Raw genomic sequence first — 24,710 nt, forward strand, 5'->3', positions numbered from 1 at the left:
CTGGTCATATCAGCCGAAATTGTTTTAAATCGCGTAAGCAATTTAACTATGATAATGCTTATAAGGCGAGTGGCTCAAATAATCTGCCCGGTATTGTAAAACCTTGTGAGATATGTAAGAAATTTGGGCAGGTTCTGGAAAATGTTTCTTTAAAAATCAAAATAAGGCGGGGACTTCGTCTAAATTCTCCAAAATAAACTACTTCTGTGTAGACTTAAATAATAATTTTTGTTAAGTTTAAAATACAAAATTTTACCGTAAATTGTTTAATCGATACGGGTGCAGAATGTAGTTTGCTTTCGGATAAAATTGCTCATAAATTGCACTGTCATTTGGAACCAACTTTTATGATGTTAACAGGTATAGGAGGCAATTCAATTCCAATTTGTCAAAGGTGTAGTTTACTAGTTGAAAGGGAAGGGACAGCATTTGAAATAAATTTTTATGTTGTTGAAAGTTCGGTTATGAAATTAGACGCAATTTTGGGTAGGGATTTATTTAATCACAAGGGAATAAAAATTTGCACTGATTCATGTGGGTCTAGAATTTATCTGGATTACTCAAATAAAACAGAGTCTAAAATGATTCAGAAAGTAACAATTTCTCCCGAGAAAATTCAGACATCGCTAAATGGACATGATTTCAACACATTGTTAGAACTTTTATTAAAATATAATGATTTCATTACTGTTGGTAATTCCGTGAGGGCAGTAACAACCGGTGAAATGGAAATCAAATTAAAAAGCGATAAAATAATTCATTATAATCCTTACCGAATGTCATTGTCCGAACGAGAAAAAGTAAAAGATATTATTGACGATCTCTGGCAAAACTTGCAAATCATACGCGAAAGCACATCACCTTTTGCCAGCCCAGTTATTTTGGGGCACAAAAAAGATGGCAGCAGGCGTTTATGCGTAGACTATCGTGCTCTGAATGAAATGGGCTTAACTTAAATATTGTTAAATGTAAATTTTTCGAAAAACAAATTCTCTATCTTGGTCGTCAAATTTCCGAAGATGGTGTAAGGCCTGATGAAGGAAAATTAAAAGCATTATTTAATGCGTCCGACCCAAAAAAATGTAAAACAGGTTCGCCAATTTGTGGATCTTGCCGGGTACTTCCGGAAGTACATTCCTGAATTTTCAACGCGCACAGCATGTATCACAAACCTTACAAAAAAAAATAGTCGATTTTGTGTGGGGAACGGATCAAGAAATTGCAAAAAATTACGTTTGTGCTTTTCTGTCTCAACGACCTCTTTTGGCGATTTTTGACCCTACTTTAGACACGGAACTTCATACAGACGCGAGTTCTCTGGGATTTGGGGCAATACTCTTTCAAAAAATAGATAATAAACTAAAAGTAATATCTTATTTTTCAAAACGAGCTACAAAAGAAGAAAGTAACTATCACTCGTACGAGCTCGAGACTTTTGCTGTCTATTATGCAGTAAAACATTACCGCGTTTATTTATACGGAATCACATTTAAACTTATCACCGACTGTAACTCGCTAAAATTAACTCAAAAAAAGAAAGATTTGTTGCCCAGAGTCGCGAGGTGGTGGCTCTACTTGCAATCGTTTGACTTTAATATCGAGTATCGAAAAGGCAAATACATTCCATACGTAGATTATTTTAACCGAAACCCATCGCAACCATCCGAAAAGATCGATTGTGTCACGCCCGTGAATGTTCTTACAACTGATAACTGGCTTAAAATTAACCAAAAGCGTGATCCCGAAACTAACGATATTAAATTACTTGAAGGTAAGCTAACTCATGACTATTTTTGCCAAAACGAGGCTCTTTTTCGAAAAATTAACCCGGGCCAAAACCCACCAATGTACAGGGCTTTTGTTCCCAAGGGAAATAGAGTCGGGTTCTTAAAAATTTTTAACGACGAACAGTCACACGTTGGACCGGATAAAACTTCTGCAAAACTAAACCACTATTTTTGGTTTCCGCGAATGGCACGATTCATCAAAAAATATTGTGACCACTGTCTTAAATGTCTTAAATAGCAAGTAAAAAACACACTGGGTAAAAGCTACTTAGGGTAAAAACTACTGGGTAAAAACTAATAGGGACTATTACACCCTATTGAAAAAAATCCAATTCCTTTTCACACAGTGCATTGGGATTGTGTGGGACCATTCCCTTTAACACTAGAGGGTTATAAACAAGTTCTTCTTTTAATAGATGTATTCACAATATATTTATTTTTAATCCCGTTAAAAACTCTTTCTGGTCCTGAGACTAGTAAAAACCTAGAAATTTATTTAAACATATTCGGGAATACTAAACGGTTGATAAGCGATAGGGGAACTCATTTTACCGACCAACAAGTAAAAGAGTTACTCTCAAAATTAAAGATTACCCAACATTTAATTGCTAAAAGCGCCCCCCGCGGAAATGGGCAGGTAGAACGATACGTCTCAACGGTTCTAGATCTGCTCCGCGTAGAAGTAAATAACAATAAGTCAGAATGGGCAAGCGTTCTCCCTAAGTTGCAACTAACCCTTAATACCACTGTCCAAAAGACCACGGGATTTTCCCCATTCTATTTGTTAACGGGGCAACTTATGGATACCAGGGATATTCAAAATTTAACAGAAAGTTTAAAACCAGTGACAACTACTGATCGAAATTTAATTAATGATCGTAAAACCGCTTACGAACGCTCTCTTCGAGTAAGTAGAAGATATAGTTTCCCATCCGTCTGGAAATTCGCACCTATCCAAACTGTATCCTAGGTACGAAGGTCCATTCGAAATAATAATAAAAATTTTGTGTGTTATATCTAGAGATATGAATCGTTGTTAATTACGTTGTAGTTATTATTCAGTATTTGGTAATTTGCTAAACGATAACCGTGGGAGCTTTAATGTTAGTTAGTTATAGTAAAGCTAAAAAAAAAAAAAACGAAGGAAAAGAAAAAAAAACTACACAATATTGATAATTGTGCTAATAGTTTGGTTCAAAGACTTGCTCTTTGCATCAAGGTGATGGGACCTTGAGTGTTGAAACGACGTACTTGCGTGCCTTGGTGAATGATTGGTATTTTATTGGTATTAGTATTTCTTGCTAGGTATTTGTTGAAAGACGTGCTCTTTGCGACAAGGTCATTAAGACTTGATCGTTGAAATGATGTGCTCTTTGCAATAATGAGTGATGTCTTGTCAAAAGGCCAAAGACCTGCTCTTTGCGTTTAGATCATGAGTATCTAAACGTTGAAATGACGTGCTCTTTGTATTATCATGTGATTAAAATGGTATTTTGTTGTACGGGCTAAAATGTAAAATTCTGGAACGAATTTAGTCAGGATTGGCCTTGTGAGCTTTTTATTTAATTATCAAGTCCGGACCGCCAGAGCATGGTGAGTCAGGTAAAATATTTCATTTAATTCTTTTTGGAATTGTAAGCAAAAACGCTCGAAATAGCGATATTATTAATGGTAGGTATCGGGTGATGTTTTTAGTGATAGGCAGTCTTGTATGAAATACGATAAAGGTTAAACGTTTTATAAGTTATTGAGTGTTTGATTTCTTCAAAAAGGCAGTAATTTCTTACATGTACATACACAAATAATATAATTATTGAGTACCCAGCTCTACCGATTTTGACGTTCGAGACCAATCTCATCATAAAGCAACTACGCACTTTTTGCAGACAAAAGCAGAAAAATAAAAAATTTCAACTAAATGGCAAAATGCCCAAGTCATTCTGTCAGCTTATTAACACACTTGTATAAATCTTTTGTAAAAATAATCATCAACCGGTTGACGAAGAAGATGAACTCATACCAACCAGTAGAACAAGTAGGATTCCATAAGGAGTTCAGCACTATAGACCACCTATAGACGCTTCATGGGTATTCTTATTGAAAAAGTCACAGAGCACAATATAGTGCTCTATTAAGCCTTTTTTTTTTTTTATGGTAAACACAAGCACCACAGGAAAGTCCTATGTCACTCTTAGAGTGGTGCTTGCGCAAAGATATTTATGGGCATTTATCTTGAATCGCTGTAGGTTATATGCGTCGGGAAATATGTGAGGTGGAAGCCCGTTCCACAAAGAAGATGTTCTCCAGATGAATGAGTCCCGATACAGCGACGTCCTTGGGGTAGGCAGGTGGACTCGATGTTGATGAGCCGCAACTGCTAGACGCGTCCTTCTTGCCGGAACAGCCCTGGGTGGAATTAGGCCTGCCAGCTCAGAGGACCACTTACCGTGATAATAACGATAGAATAAACAGAGATCAGCCACCTTTCTCCTGTGCTCCAGACTATCCAGACTCTTTGTCCGTTCTGGTTTGTCGATAAGACGAATAGCTCTCTTCTGTATAGAATCCAGCAGGCTTAAACTATGCTTGGGTGCAGAGCTCCAGACCTGCAATACTCGAGGGAAGGGCGTATTTGAGCCTTATAAAGAGTCAGCAGCTGTTCTGGTGTATACAGTTTTTTCGTTTTGAAAAGAACTCCGAGTTTTTTGGAAGCCGCCCTGGCGACCTCGGCAACGTGGTCATGCCAGGACACACTGTTGGTGACCTCGACTCCTAGAAGATGTAAAGATGATTTCATTGGCAATGTTTTCCCTGCCATAACCAGCTCCGGGCCACCAAGGTTAGTCTTCATCGTAAATACTGCAGCCTGCGTTTTTTTAGCGTTAAAATTGACCAAATTGTTATCGCCCCACTCCAAGATTGCTCTAATATCGTTGTTGGTTGAAGCTACTTGTTGTTGCCTAAGATTCTGAGAACTTGCGGCTGTCGTTGGTTTGGCGGACTTAAATGTGGAAATAAGTGTGCTATCGTCCGCAAAGCTGTAGATTGGATTGACAGTAGTTCCTAGCAAATCTTTGATATATACCAAGAAAAGGGTGGGGGATAGAATGCATCCTTGAGGGACTCCAGCGTTAATGTTAAATTCGTCGGAGAGGTATCCATCGACGGCTACTTGGATTGTTCGTTGTTCAAGAAAACTTTTGATCCAATTCAATAATGAGTTTTGTATGCCGATTGAGGAGAGCTTGGTTAGTAGTCCCTCATGCCACACTCTGTCAAATGCCTTGGAAATGTCAAGAGCGACTGAGCGGGACTCGCCGTGCTTCTCCATGGCCTCCGTCCACAAGTGTGTGACGTAGACCAGAAGATCGCCGGTGGATCTAAGCTTTCGGAAGCCGTATTGATGATCGCTGATTAGTCCAGATGATTCCAGATATCTTAACAGTTGTTGGTTGACTGCTTTCTCCATAATCTTCGATATTACTGGAACTAGTGCAATCGGGCGGTAATTGGAAAGCATCGTCTTCTTACCGTTTTTGGATACAGCTTGCACTCGAGCAGTTTTCCAGCTTGTTGGAAATTGGCCCTGCTTATACGATGCCGTGAACAGTCTACATAAGGGAGGAGTCAATTCGTCTGCACAACATTTTAGTATTAGGGCTGGAATTCCATCAGGTCCAGAAGCTTTGTTGGTGTCTACGCTTTTAAGAATTTTATTTATAATTCGTTGGGGAAACGAAATTTCTCCCATCGATGAATTCACCCTTGGCAAATATGGCGGTGTTTTGTCTTGCGAGTGCAGAGTAGAATTGGACGCGAAAAGTTTACCCAGTAAGTTAGCTTTTTCCCTTGCTGTTACCGCGATAGAACCATCATCTGCTGTTAGGGGTGGCAAGGCCGACTTAGCAAATCCTTGACTAACGGCTTTCGATACCGACCAGAAAGATCTTGTTTCATTTGGGCAGTTTAGCAGTTTGTTTTTGATCCTGTTGTTGTGACTCTCTTTGCATTCATCAATAATTCGCTTGCAGCTATTTCTGGAGGCTAAAAAGTCCGATTTTCGATGGAAGGATGTTGACGCCATTTGCGATACGCTGCGTTTTTAGAAAAAGGGATATAAGCTTCCATTCCTGCCAAGATCGTCTCTGTAATTTGGTTTGCACATTCTGAGATGTTATTGGTTCTAAAGCAGACTTCTTTCCAAGGGAATGAGCGATAAAATTCCCGAAGATGGTTCCACTCTGCTGATTTATAGTGCCATACCTTCCGCGGCATCGGAGGATCCTGCGTTTTAACCTTCAACTCGCAAGAGACTGTTATCAATTTGTAGTCCGATGTTCCTAGGGGGGTATGTACTGATACTGTGTACGAGTCAGGGTCTGAAGCCAAGACCAGATCTAGGAGACTCGCGAACTTGCCGTCTCGATCGGGGATTCTGGTAGGTTCCTCCACAAGCTGCGTAAGCCCGCATATGGTGGCAAATAGCTGAGCTTCTCGTCCTTCATCGTCGTTCTTGTTGCAGAAGCGCAGCCAGTTGATATTGTGAACGTTAAAATCATCCATGACGATGATTTCTGCGCTTGGGTAGTCAATTTGCAGATGGTTAATGCAATCAACCAGGTTCAAAAAGAGCCGTCTATATTGGGTGTCGCTTGGTGGTCTGTAGATACAGCAGATAAATTTCGTGGCACCACTGGCTATTATTTTGAACCAGATGACATCAAAAACTTCAGGTTCAAGCGTTTCCTCCCGCTGGCAACTCAAATCGTTCTTGACAAATACTGCCAATCCAAAGTTTATTCGAAATCGGGTGTGTAGATCGTATCCAGGATAAATGAGGTGAACATTTGTTGTTGAAGGTTTCACCTTTGTTTCTGCCAATGCCAGAATGTGAGGCTTATTTGATTGCAGGTGTTGGTGTACTGCATTAATATTGGTGCTTAGGTCTCTCATGTTGCAGAAATTGATTTTTAGGATCTTTGATCCGCCTGATGGAGTCCCCCCGACCAGCCTCCGCCCGGAGATCCGAATGGGAGGCGAGTTTACCTCCGGAAAGTTTTGGTCGTGAGGGCGCCTTTATCGACTACAGAAAGCTTTTGACTCTATCGAAACAATTCTGGGTTTATTTGATAACGTAAGTATCGACTCTTGATACTTACGCCTTATCAAACATAACCGGGACATATGGCACCGGACCTAATAGGTGTCTCTTACGGAGCCTCCAGCGAACCAGGCGAAACCCTGTAGTATGTAACCTTACGTCCGTAAGGGAGCACTGCGGACGCGGACCTCTTTTCCTCCCTACTCGTGGGATCTCTCATGGACTGGAGTAAGCAAAAACACCAGATATTGCTGGATCTTCTGTACAGGGGACGGGGCAACCCGCGGACCGTCCAAGGCAATGGAAAAACTGATAGTCGATAGTATAATACAGACAATAGAATAAGATCAGACTGGTCAACTCTCCGGTCTCCGGAGCGCAGAAAAGTCCCTGTAAACCGGTTAGTCTTCCCGGACCATTATTTTTGTCATAACAAGATGTAGAAAATACGAAACTACTGTCTTAATAATGCAGTGTGGTTGCGTGTTACACAACTTTATGAGAAAAACGGAATGCTGAATGTATACAATTACTTCAGCACTTGCAACAGAAAATAACCAACAAAGTGCTAGAACAATACCAGATATGGACAACTTAAATATAGATGAAACTTAATAAAACGTATCGCAAGCGACTCGCTGTACGGCGAGAAATTTACAGCTTCTCCGCTTTAACGAATCCGCGCCGCGGACGGCTCATGTACAGATTTCTATTAAAACGCAAGTGAGCAGCACAAGAGTGTATACGCTTTGCATGTTGCATCTAATACGCATCTACGATGATAAGATCCATATGCAGAATGCCTAAGGGCCGTTTCACATGTAGCCGACGCTCAGCGCTAACGATCAGTGCTGACCATCAGCACCTTTACTCTCGCGTTTTCACATGTTGCCGATGATCAGTTGTTCAGTATGTATCTGCGAAACAACATCGTACGTGCCGTTGCCGTTTATATTATTTTACGTAGAACAAGACCGTAGAACAAAAACCGAAGAAAAAGAGGTTGTGGGTACATCCCCTTGTATTACAGCGAAACGTAGCAGGTGCATTCGTAACATTATACTCCAGCCTCAGCGAAGATGAAAGAAAATGTTATAAATATTTTCGAATGTCAATAAAATCCTATGACGAACTGCATTCCAAATTAGAAAGTAACCTGAAATTTACTGATAAAATTCGAGTTTCTATTTCATCGGTGGAGCGAATGTATGTAGCATTAAGGTAAGTAACAAACTTGTAGGTAGTGCACAAAATTTAATATTTATTTCAAGAAACTAAATAAAGTACCTGAAAACTCTATCAACAAGAAACAGAAAGAATAATAAAAATGTGTATCATTATGATAATATCAGTAATCATTATCTAAGCAGGTATTAGTAAGTTCAGTTAAGGTAGGGTGCATTGTTGCTTGTGATATGGATTCAGTTGGTGATGGTGCAGGAGTGGCAGTGTAGTTAGAATAATGTGATGCTGCGATCGGATTCTGTATTGAATGCACATAATTGTGTCCCTCTTGTAAGTTAATGGTAGATCTTAAGTTGGGCCTAGACACCTCGTACGAGTAAGCACTACTCCAGGTGAAGGGTTACCCCTAGAATAAGTATTACTATTTCCTGAGAGAGCATTTAGTGGTTGATATACGGAAATGTTTTTAATGTCAAGCATAAGACGCATAACTTTTGCACGAAACTGTAGTTTCTTTGCCTCATCAAATGATGCGGTAGGCAAAAGTGAAGTAAAAAATGCCCTATCATCATCTTCCTCCGCTTCTTCAGTACCCTTAAGTAAGTTTATGAGGTCCTGATCAGTATCCGTATCCCTCTCACGTTTCTTTCTTTCAAATGTTTGTTCTTTATGTGAGAGCCGCTCTAATGTAACTTCTACCGATTCTGTGGCTTCCGTGTCGGAATTTGCTCCACTTTCCTCTGCATCACTCTTGTTCGTAAAAGTTGAAATGTCATCTTCATCATTTGTATCAGTCCTACGATAATATAGAGAAGACTTAGGAAAGTAGACTATTAATTAATCTAGTGTTATAACTTACTCATTTACTTTTACTGTCCGATCGAGGAATTTAAGATTTTCAAAAAATATATACTTCTTATATTTCTTGGCAGCGCTTCCACTCTTAACATTTTTAAGTTTGGCTTTATCTATCATATAAGCGCCTTTTGCAGTTTTCCATCTTCTATGCACTAGAGCAACTAAAAAAATATACACAAAATACAAATTTTTCTTTTTTTATTTCGAATCGGTAAGTTTCATAAAAAAAATACAAAAGATAAAAAAGTTCCTAAATAAACCAGGCTATCCATTTTTTTCCAAGTCGTTTTCTAAGTTTTTCTAAGATGGTAGGGGTAGTCTATTTCAACCCCTTCACAACGAATCACCCATTTAAGTTTTTCGCATTTGTATACTGAACGAGTTCTTGTAAATATTTGAAAAACGTAGGTATTAAAGCTGCCAGTTAACTATTCTTTTTTTGTTTATTTTTTGATTAGATTAGGTACACAAATCTAGAACGCTTACATATTATTTTTTGTTTATTCTATTTTTTTTTTCAGGTATTTGGCAAGTGGCAATACGTTCACGGACCTACATTTCACATACCGCCTAGGAATATCTACAATAAGTGGCATACTAGAGCTATTTTGTAATTGTGCTTGGGATATTGTCAAATCTGAATGTATGCCAATATTACTACGTGATAACTGGATTGAAATATCTTCACAATTTTATAAATACGCGAATTTTCCCAGCTGCATAGGGGCGTTGGACGGAAAACACATAAGAATAATCAAACCAATAAAAAGTGGCTCTCTGTGTTTTAATTACAAACATTTCTTCTGGCTAGTGCTTTTAGGATTGTGCGATGCCAATTATTGTTTTACATATGTTGACGTAGGTGCGTGCGGGAAATTTTGTGATTCAAATGTATTCACCAACACCACTTTTTGGAAGCGATTCGAAAGCGAACGTCTAGACCTTCCAGAGGATTCTGCACTACCTAACGGTGATGAAATAGCTTTACCGTATGTTATTGTCGCTGATGAAGCGTTTGCATTGACCAGACACGTCCTACGTTCATATGCAAGAAAGAATTTAAATTATAAGAAGAAAATTTACAATTACCGACTGACACGAGCTAGACGATTTATTGAATGTACTTTTGGTACATTGACAAATGAATGGCGTATTTTCCATAGACCTCTTTCAGGCTTTCAAAAAAAATTGTAAAAGCATCTTGTCTCTTACAAAATTTTGTACGAATAAGAAACGGTTACTCATTTTCACATACGTTGTCAATAAGAAATCCTCTAGATATCGACACATCTACTTCTTTAACAAGATCTGCCACTTCTGTTAGAAATTCTTTTGCAAATTATTTTACTAGTTTAGGCGGACGCGTCTCGTGGCAAGTTTCGAAAATTTAAATTTGTTAAATATTACTTGTACAATAAAAGGTAAGCAATCTGATACTAATTTGTTTTGCTTACCTGAATCCTTCTTTTCTAGCTCAGACTTATTACTAAAATCTGCAAACAATATTTCAGCCACACATTCAAAAACAGCATATTTCTTATCACGGTTTTTATAATCCTCGCAAGAGGAATCCCAAATACATTTTTCTTCTTGTATTATAGCTATTAATAGTTCGGTATCAATATAAATATTATTATTTTTCTTATCACTCATTTTATACACTCTTTCGGCAAATGCCAACACAATAATAAGCAAACCAAATCACGAAAACACTGCAACACTGCTTGCCGACCATCAGCATGCATGTGAAATACACCAAATCTACATTGGCTCTATCTCGCGCTGATCGTACGCATCAGCTCGGGCTCGGGCTCGGCTGACGCCCGACGGACGATCCATGCCGAGCGGATCATATGCAAGGCATGTGAAATGATTAATTTGCGTTAATACATATATTCATCATCACTGACGGTCAGCGCTGACCGTCCGCTACATGTGAAACGGCCCTAAGATCGGGCAACCTGACTAGTCACTCGATAGGCTCTCGACGACCATTCCACCGATTAGGTATTAGCTAAGTATTCTCTGAGATTTCTGCTAAAGTGAGGCGGTGCCCTATCTTATTGAAAAACTGTTTCCAACTCAAATTCATGAGGATTGGCTTCAATAATCATAGGATCAGTGGTTCTATTGCATTTTCCAACATGTCTGAGTAAAAGTCCCCTGTCAAATTTTGGGCTTTACTACGCCTGAACAGGTGCAATAAAGGAAATAAAAATAAATAAATCAAATCAGAAAAATATATAAATAATTTAAAAGCTTCTGGAAGGCACGCAAACATGGCCTACAGAACGCAATTTTTTACTTTAATTTAACTTAGGCTGTGTTTTCAGCAACTAATGAGTTCAGATGCTCCTAATCCAAAGACAAATTTTATTTATAAGTGTTCTTACTTCCTTTGTTTTAAAGTAACCCTAACGACACAACCATAATAAGACATGATTCGCTATAAAAATCATAAATCACTGTACCAGTCTAGAAGCCAAATTGCGTGTTTTAGGTTTGACTGACAAACACGGAAAGGCTAAGCAAACAATAATTGATTTAGGGTATTGTACGGCAGTCGCGTTCATTATTTTTCAGTATGGAAAATTATTAGAAAGTTCTTAAGTTATTTTTTATAACCTTATAAATACGGATCAGGATCCTATGAAATACTTGTTAACGTTTATATAAGCTAAAAAATGCCACATTCTCATGGCAGTGGTTTATCGCCCTCCCAAAACATGTGTAACAGAATCACTTGCGCAATTCCACTCTATTTTATCAGAGGTTACTTCGGTTTTTGGTCATGTTGTAGTAATGTGAATGTCAATCTCTTAAAATCTTGGTAACCCTTTAAGCGACTGTTTTAACTCCTATAATTTAAACGAAGTAATTATTGAACTAACAAGGATTACTGAAACAACAGCTACTATACTGCTTCAATACTGGTGTTAGAGATTCATCTCAAAGAAAATAAAAATTCTATAATAAAGATATTTATGTAAATAATAAGAAATAAATTAATATCTACATTATACATATTAGTATTTTGTAAAATACCCATTATTATCTATTACAGCCTGACATCTACGTGGCATTGATTCAATAAGATTGTCTATGAGTATAAAACCAATATTTTTCCATTTCTATTGCAACCGTTCGAATAATTCACCTTTATTTGAATAGTTTGTATCCCTAATATCACGATCTACAATTTCCCATAAATTTTTGATGGGATTAAGATCGGGTGACTGAGATGGCCATTTTAAAACTGGTATTTTTTTTTCTTCGAAAAATTGCTTCATAATTTTGAAGGAGTGCTTCAGGTCATTATTTTACTGGAATTGGAATCTCAATGGCAAATTGTCTTCGACATAGGGCAACATAACATCTCTGAGAATATCCCTGTACATAAACCTGTCCATTATGCCCTCTATGCGATGTAACATTCCATAACCTGAAAAGCAAACCCAAACTATCACTGACCTCCATGCCTAACTGTGGGTTTTGTATACTTGGGATTCAAACGCTGGCCAGAAGGACGTCTAATATATTGAATTCCATCGGAATTAAACAAATTAAACTTCGATTCGTCGGTCCAGCAAACACGTTTCCATTCATGCTTTGTCCAGTGTATATGCTGACGGGCAAATTCCAATCGGGCTAAGCGATCCTTTTTTGAAAGCAATGGTTTTTTTGCTGGCCTACGTGCAAATAGATTCTCTTCTACCAACCTTCGTCTTACAGTCCAAATAGACACACTACAAATCATTAGAGCCTGTAATTCTATCTGAATTTGACGAGAATTCACGAGGAGTTATTCTGGCTAATTTAACTTGCATACAGCTCTAATGTCCATTTAGTCCATGGTCGACCATATTTATTTTTTGGCTCTAATGATCCTGTCCTTTCATACCTATTGATAATTACCCAAACAGCTTTTCTTTTAACAACAAATCCACGAGCAATATCAATTTGACGATCACCCGCGCGATGTGCATTAATAATGCGTTGTCTTAAATCAAGAGAGAATCTAATTCCGCGTGGCATGTTGCACCTTGAGTTAAAGAGAAGCAATACTATACCAATTTTGTTTTATAAATATATAGACAAAAAAATAATTTCAAAATTGTTTTTGTCTATCTACTTTTGATCAGCTCTATTTATATTATTGCTTTATCTGCTATCAGATAAAGCAAAAATATTTAACTGAAATTTATTGGTATCTTTTTATAGACCGCCTTACAAATAACAATAATTTAAAATCTAGGGGTCTTGTGGGTACATCTTTAAACAATTATATGAAAATAATACTTTGTCTGTCTACTTTTGGCCACTACTGTATATCAGATTCAGAACATTAATGATAAAACCTATACCTTTACCTTTTTAACTGAAAACTTAATCAATATTTGTAATTTTCACGGGCCTGTACGAACCGTAAGACTCAGCAGACCGCCAGCTCTTTGGCTTACGGATACTTTGAAACTTATTTTAAAACAGCGTGATATTGCTTTTAATAAATTCAAATGAAACAAAACCACAACTAATTGAAATAGCTATAAAGAGCTCCGGAACTTTGCCCTAGCATCCGTAAGGCGAGAAAAACCTGCTTACCTGAAATACGTCTCTAATCGGGATACCATAACTATATCGAAAAGTTTAAAGATAGCTGGAGTCATGACAGGGTCAAAGCCGGAATTGCCTATAGAGCTGCAAGATCCTGACAAAATAAATGACAATTTTTATCAATATTTAAACAAAATGGAGCTGATCCGGGTCTCATAGATTTTTTTGAGTCAAATAGACGTGATTCCTCTGCTTTTGAGTTTTCGTTACCTGCTCAGGTAGAGATACCGATAGATGTTTTGAGTAAGATTCTTCAGAAAGTGGTGTACAGACAGATGTTTTCTTTTGTTGATAGTGCCAGTTTGCTGCCTTCCAATCAGTCAGGTTTTCGTCCCGGTTTTAGTACGTCAAGTACTTTAATGAATTTAAATGAAAAGCTGGCTACTATACTAGTCTTACTCGATTATTCAAAAGCGTTCGATTGTGTTGATCATAATCTTATGTGTGCTAAATTAAAGTATTTTGGATCTTCGCATAGAGTGGTTTGCTTTTTTAAATCATATTGTAACGAAATTCGGGAACTCACACTTTTATTGTCAACGTCAAAAACAATAACCTAACTCGCCTTGACTGTCGTTTAATTGTTTCCAAGGTAAAAACTGACTAAATAATTAAAACTGAATGAATTGTCACGAAGCACGTCCTTTTTAAAACCCGATATAACAGTTTCGAAATATTTAGAATTTTCTTTATTGTTTTTGCCCAAAGAGACCAATAATTTTAGGAGAATACTGACAGTCAAAGCAAGCAAGTATACAAATTCTAGAAAATTAGAAATACAGGGATTTACAATAATATAACCTAAATAACCTAAATTGGGGCCAAAATGGGGCTCTCGAACAAGATAAACTAATTAAAAACTAAACACTATAGATAAAAATAATAAACCAAACGTAAGTAGAACCCTAAAGAAACCCTACGAATCAACTTTAACTACAGAATACTAATAAAATTGTACAAAAACTAGGAGAATAATTAACGTATTTACATTTTCATAATACTGCTCTCCTCTCAAGTTTGATCATCCCGATCAAACATGGGACCACCTGAGTCATGATAGGGCGCTAGCCGGACGATGTTTACAATTTTCATCTTCGTTGTCGGATGTAGCTGGATACGGTACACCACGTCGTTGATTCTAGTGACCACATTGAATGGACCTTCCCAATCCTTCTGGAGCTTAAGTGACTTGTCGTTCGGCCTCCGTGGATTGTATAACCAGCATTCATCCCCAGGATTAATGTGCGGTTAAATCTTTCAACCATTCCATCAGACTGAGGGTGTAGTAGGGTTGTACGGGTCTTATTGATTCCCAGCAACTGGCATACTTGTTAGAATATTTATGACTTAAAGTTCCTTCCTTGGTCTGAATGTATCTCTCTGGGTACACCAAATCGACAAATCCAGTTCTGGAACAGCCCTTCAGCTACTGTCGTTGCTTCTTAGTTTGGAATCGGATAAACCTCGGGCCACTTACTAAACTAATCCATAGCAACAATAGCATATTGGTTTCCGGAGCTACTAGTAAGAAAGGGTCCTGCTACGTCTATGGCAATTCGTTCAAAGGGTGCACCAACAAGATACTGCATCATCCTTCCTCTTGTCCGGGTTCTTGGGCCTTTGTTTGACGAACACTGCTCACACTGTCGGCACCAGCGTTCAACATCTTGATGACTGTTCAGACTGTTCTCTAACTTTTGCCAAGGTCTTACTAACTCCAAAATGTCCTCCGCCGACACCGCCATGAACAGCTTCAAGAACTTCTGGAATCCGTTTTCGAGGAAGGACTGTCAGATATGTCTTTTCTTTTCCATCTACGCTCTCCCAGACTCTTTTTAACAACACATTTTTTATAACCAATGAATTCCATTGAGACCAATAAGCTTTTAGTTCTGGAGATTTGTCAGAAATATCTTTCCATTCTGGTTGTGAAGTTTCTCGAGATTTCAGTTCGTAAATAAGACCAAATACTGGGTCATCACACTGATCTTGGATTAAATTAGCTACATCCCACTCTTTAGAACTGTAAAGGCCAATACGATTACAAGTAAATATCTCTGGATGCTGTTTTGATTTCTTTTTAAAACAATGTTGACATGTTTAATACAGGGTCTTCTCGATAAAGCATCGGCATTTTGGTGATATTCGCCTTTCCTATGTTCTATTGTAAAGTCATACTCTCGTAATCGTTGAAGCCACCTTGCTATTTGTCCTTTGGGGTTTTTAAACTGAAACAGCCATTTCAACGAAGCATGGTCAGTTCTAAGGATAAATCGTTGAACATACAAATATTTATGGAAATGTTTAATAGCTTTTACTACTGCCAAGTATGTGGTAGGCAGCAGGTTTTACGTATATAGGTGAGAATTGTATATGACACAAGGCTTAGGTTTGAGGATCATATTTTAACACTGAAAAAGGGACATATATAAGTTTAAAAGTTTTATATGCAAACAAACATATTTTGAACTTTAAAGTGCGTAAAAAATTATGTGAAACATGTTTTATCAAAATTGACGCACGGTTTAACACTCTTTTACCCATGTCTTACTCAGGTTAAAAAAATGAGGCTTCAAAGGATGCAAAATAACTGCTGTCGATTTATTTATGGACTCAAGAAATTTTACCACATTTCATCAAATATACAACAATTGAATTGGCTGAATGTCGAGAATTTGTTTAAGTACCTTCTTTTAATGTTTATTTATAAAATTCTGGATACAAACTTGCATTTATATTTACGATCTAAATAAATATTTAGGGATGAGATCCATCAGCGCTCTTTGAGAGTTAGAAACAAGTTAATTATGCCACAACATACTACTACATTATTTCAAAATAGTTTTTCGTTCAAAGCTGTGTTAATATATAATAATTTTTATATTTTTTTTTATATTTCTAATTCTATCTCAATTTTTCGAAAAAATATCAAAATGTATAGTTAGCTTTTTTTTCCAGTTGGACTAAGATTACAGTTTTACATTGCATATTATAAAATACATTGTTCATTTTTTAATAGATTGTAGTAATAAATATATCTATAGGAGGACGTATCAGTATTTATTTATTTTTCTTATTTTATTAATAAGTTTTAGTTAATTTAAGAGTAGCGGTTTAGTGACTAAACAAGCTAGAATTCGCCCTTTAAGTAAAGTAAGATTTAATAATGTCATAGTGTTATTATTCTTTATAAATACATTATTTTTTTTTTTTTTCAACAAACATTTTAAGTTTAATAATAGGGGAGTGGCCGTGTTGCTCGATGAAATGTTCAAAGATATCCATTAAAGTAGATATTGAGCAAAAAATGTTTAAATATATTTTAGCACTCCTACAATAATATTTTATAAAACTGATGCGAAAGTAACCTTTCTTATGCCATAATTTTATTCAATTTTCTTTTCATAAGAGACCTCGCTTTTGGCTTTTTGCTCGACATACGCCTTGTTTTATTCAATTCACTATTTTCATTCTACTTACTGTCTAATGGAGAACTAGGTATTCAAGATGGTGGAAGGCTAAGCGAATTTACCTGAAACAAAAATAAAAATATTACTTTTATAAGATATTATATGTATACAAATTAAATCATTAAGTAAGTATTTATCGTTAATTTCTTAAAAACTAAATAACTAAGAATAAAAAATTTTTAATTTTTGAAAATAAAAAACGAAAAAATTAGTATTTTCTACTTTTATTCGAAATTTTTAGATTATGTCAAAAAATGTTTCAAGTAAAAATTGTGTATTTTCTAATTATCCACAACTTGTTTTGATACGACAAGTATTTACGCCGTAAAAGCCGAAAAACGTTTTTCACCTCTTTTCAAATCGGTTTAAATTAAACTTTTTTAAAAACTATAAAAATCAAATAAAATGTAGTCTTTTTTTCTAAATAAACCAACAAAGATGTAGCCTCATAGTAGACTTTCATAATTTAATGTATAGTAAGTAGTAAGTATACTTATAACGCGTTTCCATTGTACAAGCAAACCTACAAAAAATAATTATATATTATTTCTTTTATAAATTTGTAGCCCTGAAGAAGAAAATAAACATTTTCGAAAGCTTGATGGTAACTTAAAAGGCATTTTATTTCAATGATAGCCCCCATCAGTATCGATTTTAAAAAAGTACTTAGTTTTGAAGGTATGATACATAAGGGGTGGTTTCAACCCCTTCCCGATGGAATTTCAAAAAATCCCTTTTGCATAACCATAGGAATGTTGTCCCCAAATTTCATATTGATAAGTTTTACCGCGTTTGGGCTGCACGTTGATTATCAGTTAGGACAAGTCTTTTTATATATAAGATATATTTTGTTTTTTACTTCCAAATAAAAAACAAAATAATTTCCTGCTATATTGTCATAGTTATACTATATTGTCATGTAAGTAAAACAACTTGCACTTTGTGCAAGAGGCTGATACATTGGCTTTTATTTACCATAATAAACTTGCGTGCATAGAAATCGGCCCACTGTAAACTTTTGACTTTAAATATATTTTTTTTTAAATTATCCATCAGATCAAAAAAAGAAATATGCTGTTTGAAAGACAATTTAATATCCTTTAATGTGAATAGAACCGTGTTTATGTGGTGATCTTAGAACATTGAAAGGCTAGAATTAGTAAACAACAACTTTGTTTGAGTCCAACATGTGCACAGGGGCAAGAGGGGTGTGTTGTTTACAAACATATTTGCCGATTCTCTGTTGTCAAGTCGACGCGAATTTCCAACGGAGGAAATTATTTGCTATATTTTAACAACCATTATAACGTTAATTTAACTTACTTGTGTTGTATTTTCTAGGAAAATTTGAATTAAAAAATATAAATACTACAATTAACCTATTTTAGCATGCCTGAGCCATATGCATAGTGTCATTTGTCAAACGGCTTTTTGTTTATGTTCGGGATTCGTGTATTTTCTTTAATTTTTTGGTTTCAAAACGAAAAAGGCCACATTTTAGTGTTTTTTTAAATTGCTAGGATGGCAAAAACTTATGTCGTTTGTGCCGCATCATGATAAAAAGGTGATTCAAGCCGATCTTTTCACAAGTAAGTACCGATACTTTCATAACATCACATCATGGGGTAACCATCATCATAAACGTAGAATAGGGGATCTTATAGATATAAACCTAATAAAAACTTGAATGTGAAAGTGTGTGTCAAATACCAAAATATTTATATTTTTAAATCTAAATATATTTTTGAACATATTCATCTATCAATAGGCTATAAAAAATATAAAACTAGAATTTTGTCTTTGTGGTTTTATTGCAGGATTTTATGTTTGTTTTGTTGTTTTGGCAGAAATATACCTATCTATATATAGTTATGTTTTTTAATATAGACATTAGGTAGATAGATGAACTTACTAATTTTTTATTGCCTTTAAAGAATTTTGAATTTTATTTAGATATTGATATCTATGTATAGTTAATTTTGTCTTTCCCTAAAATTTGGTCGATAATTTTTTTTTGTTTTACCATATTGCAACTTATAATAATATATATATAGTAATTGGCACCACATATTAATTTTGTACTGTAATTTTTTTTGCTTTTTGATTAAATATCAAATACTTATTATAAATTGCCTAATATATGCCCAAAGGGGACAATGGATTTCATTAATCGAAATCAACACAATTAAAAAGAATATATTTGTTCAGATCACATCCTTAGAAGTGATTTATTATATAAGGAAGATAATATTATCAGTAGGCAGACTTTATTAAAAAAATCAGATCTACCTTAAAGGTAATTTTTTTTTAAATATATTTTTCTAGTATAAAAAAGTCGCCACAAAAAGTATTAGTTTTACTCATATAAGCTTTATTTATACCTAATACTTATTAAATTAGGTATGTGTGTAAAACTATTTTTTTACTAGGATTTCTGATGCACTGGTTAAAAACACAGCAGCCGATAATTCAGTTAATTTACCAAGTGATTTACCCTTCAAAGCTGCAAGGGTAGTTTTCCTGAAGAGTGCAAAAACTTCTTTAGCTTCCAAAATGGTATATAGTACAAACAGTGAAGCTAATATAGACAAGTATGGATAATTAAAATAAATTAATATTCTTGATACACCAAATTTTGTATAATTACAGATCCGATCATTCATCATCAACAATAACTGCATCTGAGATTAATAGTTACTGTGGGGTCTAGGTCAACAATTACTATTTCCCATCCAATCCGTTTTTGTTTAACTGCTACACATTCCCTGACTCTGCCAAGGAAAAGGTAAAAATACACTCAAAATAGACATCATTATAGCACATTTAAAAATTATTGCTCAATTCTTTCTCTAAGTACAAATAAGACGTTTATGCCATGTATCATCTTATTCTATATATCTTATTTAAAAGTGATATAGTATTTTATTGTGTTATATTTGTAATTAAATGCAATTAATCAAATGTATGATATTTCAAAGATTCTTTATAATAACATACATTTTATTGATCAATTGGATTATCATAATACATTTTTTTAATTTTTTCTTTTTAATATTGGTAATACTATATTTTTATGTATATTACTCTAGGGTAAAATAAAAATGATATCCTGAGGACTTTTTAAAAGCTAAATCACTTGTCACCAAATTATGGAAAAAAAAGAACAAAAAATTAAAATTCGAAGATTGCAACAAACAAATTTGCGCCAAAGAAATTGAATTAGATGTCTCAAGTTATTATTAAAATACTTAAGAAATAATAACATGATTTTCGAAAAAGCCCAACATATTACATATTTTATTTGACTTGTAAAAGTACTTGTTTGTATATTACTACTAATAAACTATCTAATCTAATCTATTGTACATAGTCTTTATTCTTAGGTAAGCTTTGTTTTTTAGTATAAATTAATCTGATATAATAATAGGTATTAGGTATTATATAGGTCACTGTTAAATGTCTCAAAACCATTGTACAGGCTAAATAATACTCATAATAAAAATCATATAACCTATAAAAAACCTGCAACTCCTTCACAATTTGAACATCCTTGTAGTTTTAATTCTTTCCGCTGAAGCAATACTGTCCCTTTGAAAAAGTCAGCACCATAGAAGTATATATTATGTGATTTAAAGTAAGTGATGTAAAACTGAGTTTTGTCCAATATAACAATAATAAAATTTTGCAAAATGTTAAAAATTTGTGTCTTAAAACATGATTTATTAAGAAATCTATAATATTATATTAATAAAATATTTTATCTCCATAAAAATGCTTTGACAAAAATGCTGCCTTTTATTAGGACCTTCCTCTAACGAAGTCCGTTAAAAAACACATAAATAGCTCATAATAATATTACTTATACTTAAACTTTAAATAATAATTAATAAAAATTTATCAGGTAAATATTTGTTGACGACGTCACTGGTAGAGAGTACTTGTATCGGTGGCATCAACAATGCGTTCGAGCGGCGTTGCGATGCCATTAACGTTTTCTCGTTTCTTCGTACTTTATTTTCATATTTCACGTATATTGTCTTCGATATAGAGTATCTTATCAAATTTATTTTTAAAAAATGCTTGATTTTTTATTAAAGGGGAGCAGTAGTATTGTTTTAAGTTTTCGGAAAAAACTGAAAATTTTTATGATATTATAAAGTGATTTTTGCCATTTCTCTATAAGCATTTGGCATCATTGTATCAGAGATGTTGCAAGCAAACAAACCTGCCCATAGTTCCACGGCATGCTACTTCTAGCCTTTCAATGTTCTAAGGTTGTAGCGAATATAACAAATTTTTCAAATAATAAAATTATTGCGTTTGCAACTGAAATTTGCATATTATTCGTTTTTCATAATCTCAATAGTGTTCAAGTGTGGTAATTTAATACATACTACACCACAAAAAGCCGCCCAACTTATTGCTTTAATCGAAAATGGACTTAGTCAGCGAGCTGTTGCTAGACAATTGGATATGACTCGCGCAGCGGTTCGAAGAGTGTGCCAACGTTATGAGGAGACCGGATCCTTTCATAGGCGACCTGGAACAGGTAGGAAGCGATTTACAACCGCTCGTGATGACCGCTTTATTGTGTCAACAATATTAAGAAATCGTCCCCTTAATGCCGTTCAAGTGCAACGACAGCTCCGTGAGGTGCGAGGAGTGCCTATTAGTCAGTGGACCGTGAGACGAAGACTGCAGGAAAATAACCTGACCCCTAAAACACCTGCGATTGGTCCAAAACTTACTCCAGCTCATCGGCAAGCACGCCTGAGTTTTTCAAGGGATCATCTGAATTGGACGTTGGAACAATGGGGATCTGTTCTGTTCTCAGATGAGTCCAGAATATGCCTCCATGGTAGCGACTGAAGGAAAGTGTACCGAAGACCAAGAGAGCGATTTGCAGATTGCTGGTTTGAAGAGCGAAGTGCTTATGGAGGTGGTTCCTGCATGATCTAGGGTGCAATTTCTATAGAAGCACGAACCGACCTTCAGTTCATTCGTAGGGGCGACCGTGTTCACAGAAGAAGAGGTTTAACGGCTGCTAGGTATATCGAGGAGATTTTAGCAATTTATGTGATACCTTACGTCGACTACATTGGAGATGAATTTACCTTTATGCATGACAACGCAAGGCCGCACACCGCAAGAATCGTGCAAGATTATATTGCAGAAGTCGGTTTTCGGGTTATGGAGTGGCCAGCATACAGGCCTGACCTAAATCCGGTCGAACATTTTTGGGATGAGCTAAAACGAAGAATTCGAGCTAGACTTCGTATCCCAAACTTGATCCCAGAGCTTGTTGTTGCAGTAGAAGCAGAGTGACTAAACATCTAACAAGAAACAATAGCAAACTTGATTAGATCTATGCCTAATCGTATGAGAGATGTTATTAGGGCAAGAGGAAATCATACCCATTATTAAAAAATTAAGTGTTAAGTTTTAAATTGTCAATAACCCTATTTATGTTAATAATAAAAAGCCTAATTTTCTTAATGCATTAATTTCACTATGTTAAAGATAGGATGTTCAAATAAGTTTTCATAAATTTATACTCATATTAAAGGATATTAAATTGTCTTTCAAACAGCATATTTCTTTTTTTGATCTCATGTATAATTAAAAAAATATATATTTAAAGTCAAAAGTTTACAGTGGGTCGATTTCTATGCACGCAAGTGTAGTTAACTTAGCATGTAAATTTTGTACGTAGATTATTTTGTTTTGTATGGTAAATAATAAATGTTATATTATTAGTGTTATTATATATAATAATAACAATAATAATAATAATAATAATGATAATAATAATAAACGACTTTTATTTGCAAAAATTAATTACATAATATTTGTATTATAATATGTTTCTTAACCTATCAGTTGGCGAAGTCTAGCCTAGGGTTATTCAAACTCAACCCTCTAACAGATTTCAATAAATGCTAAATAACACACATGTGCCAAATAATTATGCACTTGAAACGCACTTTAAATAATGTAGTCTTAACTTATAAATGCACAAAAAAGCAAATATTAAGGAACCTGAAAATGTTTCCGTAATACACCCAACAAAAAATAAATAAATAAACAAAAACATCAGAAAGAAATGGTCACTTTACTGAGAAAATTTTACGCTTCGGGCAGCAGGCGACAGACTAGCGGTGGGTCAAATTATAGTCCTGTACTTGATTACTCATTATTATAGACTTTAACACAGATTTGAATTTTTTTGTTGTAAATACTTTCATACAATCGGGCAAAGAACTATAAAGATGAACAGAGGTATACAAAGAACTTTTTAAAAAAAATGCTGTTTTATGTTTAGGAATCACGAACTTTGTTTTATTTCTAGTATTTTTAGAGTGTACACTGTCATTGGTCTTGATTTTTTCTATGAAGCACGTTGAAATATATTTGCGTTTATTTATAAGTTCATGAAAAAAGATTCCAAGATGTAATAGCCTTCGATTTGTCATATTTAACTATTTAGTTTCATTAATTTTATAAGATATGCTATCATATTTTCCAATATTGAATATTAAACGGCAACACATATTTTGGATTTTTTGTATTCGAAACTTGTCACACTGTCTGAGGCACGGGCCATAAACTATGTCTGCATAATTAAAGTGAGGCAAAACAAGGGTTTCACATAGCTTTCTTTTTAATTCGACGCTTAAAATTTGACGACTATTATATAATTGTTTTAATGACATATATGCTTTTTGAATAAGGTTCTTAATATGGCTTTCAAAATTTAATTCAGTATCTATTACTACCCCTAAATTACGTGCTTCTTCGCAGAATTCAAGCTTTTCACCATTTATTTTTATATTACTAACAACTGAAAATATATTTAATCTATTCTATTCTATATTTTTATTCTTATATCTATTCTATATTTTAGAAAGGGACTTCAAAACGACCACTGAATAATGGAAAATTATTGTTCAGTGGATGGAGGAGAATCCGGTCCTTCTAAAGGTCAAATTTCACAATATGGATGTATAGGCCTTGTGGGAAAGTATGGTGACCCAACTGAATTCTATGGGTATGGGCTTCCGATCAGTGGAAAAGTGGAAGGCAGTAAGTACATATATGAATAGAAAATTCTATACATGTTCTCAAAGATATAAAATTCAATTAAAACTTTTAGTTTTATTTTAAAAATTTGAGCCATACTTTAATAATTATTTTAGGCTATTGGAAGGTGGAAATCAAAAAACAAATCAAAGGCAAGTGCACTAAAATTAGAAAAAAAGGACTGGAGGAGGACCATCCAAGGAGATCTGGAGATCTTAATCGGGAAATAAGTCTTGTAAGTATTCAATTCTGAAATCTTAATATTAATATTTTCTTAAATTAAATTAACAGTCGCACTGGGACCCTAACAGTGTACCCGGAGAATATGGAAGGAGAGGGTTAGGAACTATCCCCAAGTTTCCTTGAAACCGGAACAGAGGGATTAGCGACTGACCCCAGATTTTTGTGTGTGTAGGTGCTTTTTTTTAAGTAATAAAATCAATGATCTTATTAAAAAAAAACATTTTATTTTTTTAAAGACTTTAATAAGTGTGTAAAAAACTATTATTACAGATTGTGCAATGTCTAGTTGTTTTAATTTGTTCGCTGGCCGTATGCCTATATATGTACTTTTCGCAATTAGAACATGCCTTCATATATTTACTATCAGCCAAT

At 34.9% G+C, this 24,710-nt stretch overlaps 2 protein-coding genes across 2 annotated transcripts in view; both read right to left on the reverse strand.

Moving 5' to 3' along the window:
- Positions 1 to 17,077, reverse strand: part of LOC126739177 (E3 ubiquitin-protein ligase TRIM9) — a 390,452-nt gene extending 373,375 nt beyond the window's left edge. Inside the window, exon 1 of the mRNA XM_050444744.1 lies at positions 17,026 to 17,077. The gene's annotated coding sequence lies outside the window, so the exon portion shown is untranslated. The remainder of the gene's footprint in view (positions 1 to 17,025) is intronic.
- Positions 16,747 to 24,710, reverse strand: part of LOC126739179 (E3 ubiquitin-protein ligase TRIM9-like) — a 389,371-nt gene continuing 381,407 nt past the window's right edge. The window contains exon 2 of the mRNA XM_050444746.1: positions 16,747 to 17,077. Within this exon, the coding sequence (XP_050300703.1) occupies positions 17,048 to 17,077 (30 nt within the window). The 3' untranslated portion in view covers positions 16,747 to 17,047. The remainder of the gene's footprint in view (positions 17,078 to 24,710) is intronic.

This window comes from Anthonomus grandis, chromosome 8, assembly GCF_022605725.1.
Source record: "Anthonomus grandis grandis chromosome 8, icAntGran1.3, whole genome shotgun sequence".
Taxonomy (NCBI): domain Eukaryota; kingdom Metazoa; phylum Arthropoda; class Insecta; order Coleoptera; family Curculionidae; genus Anthonomus; species Anthonomus grandis.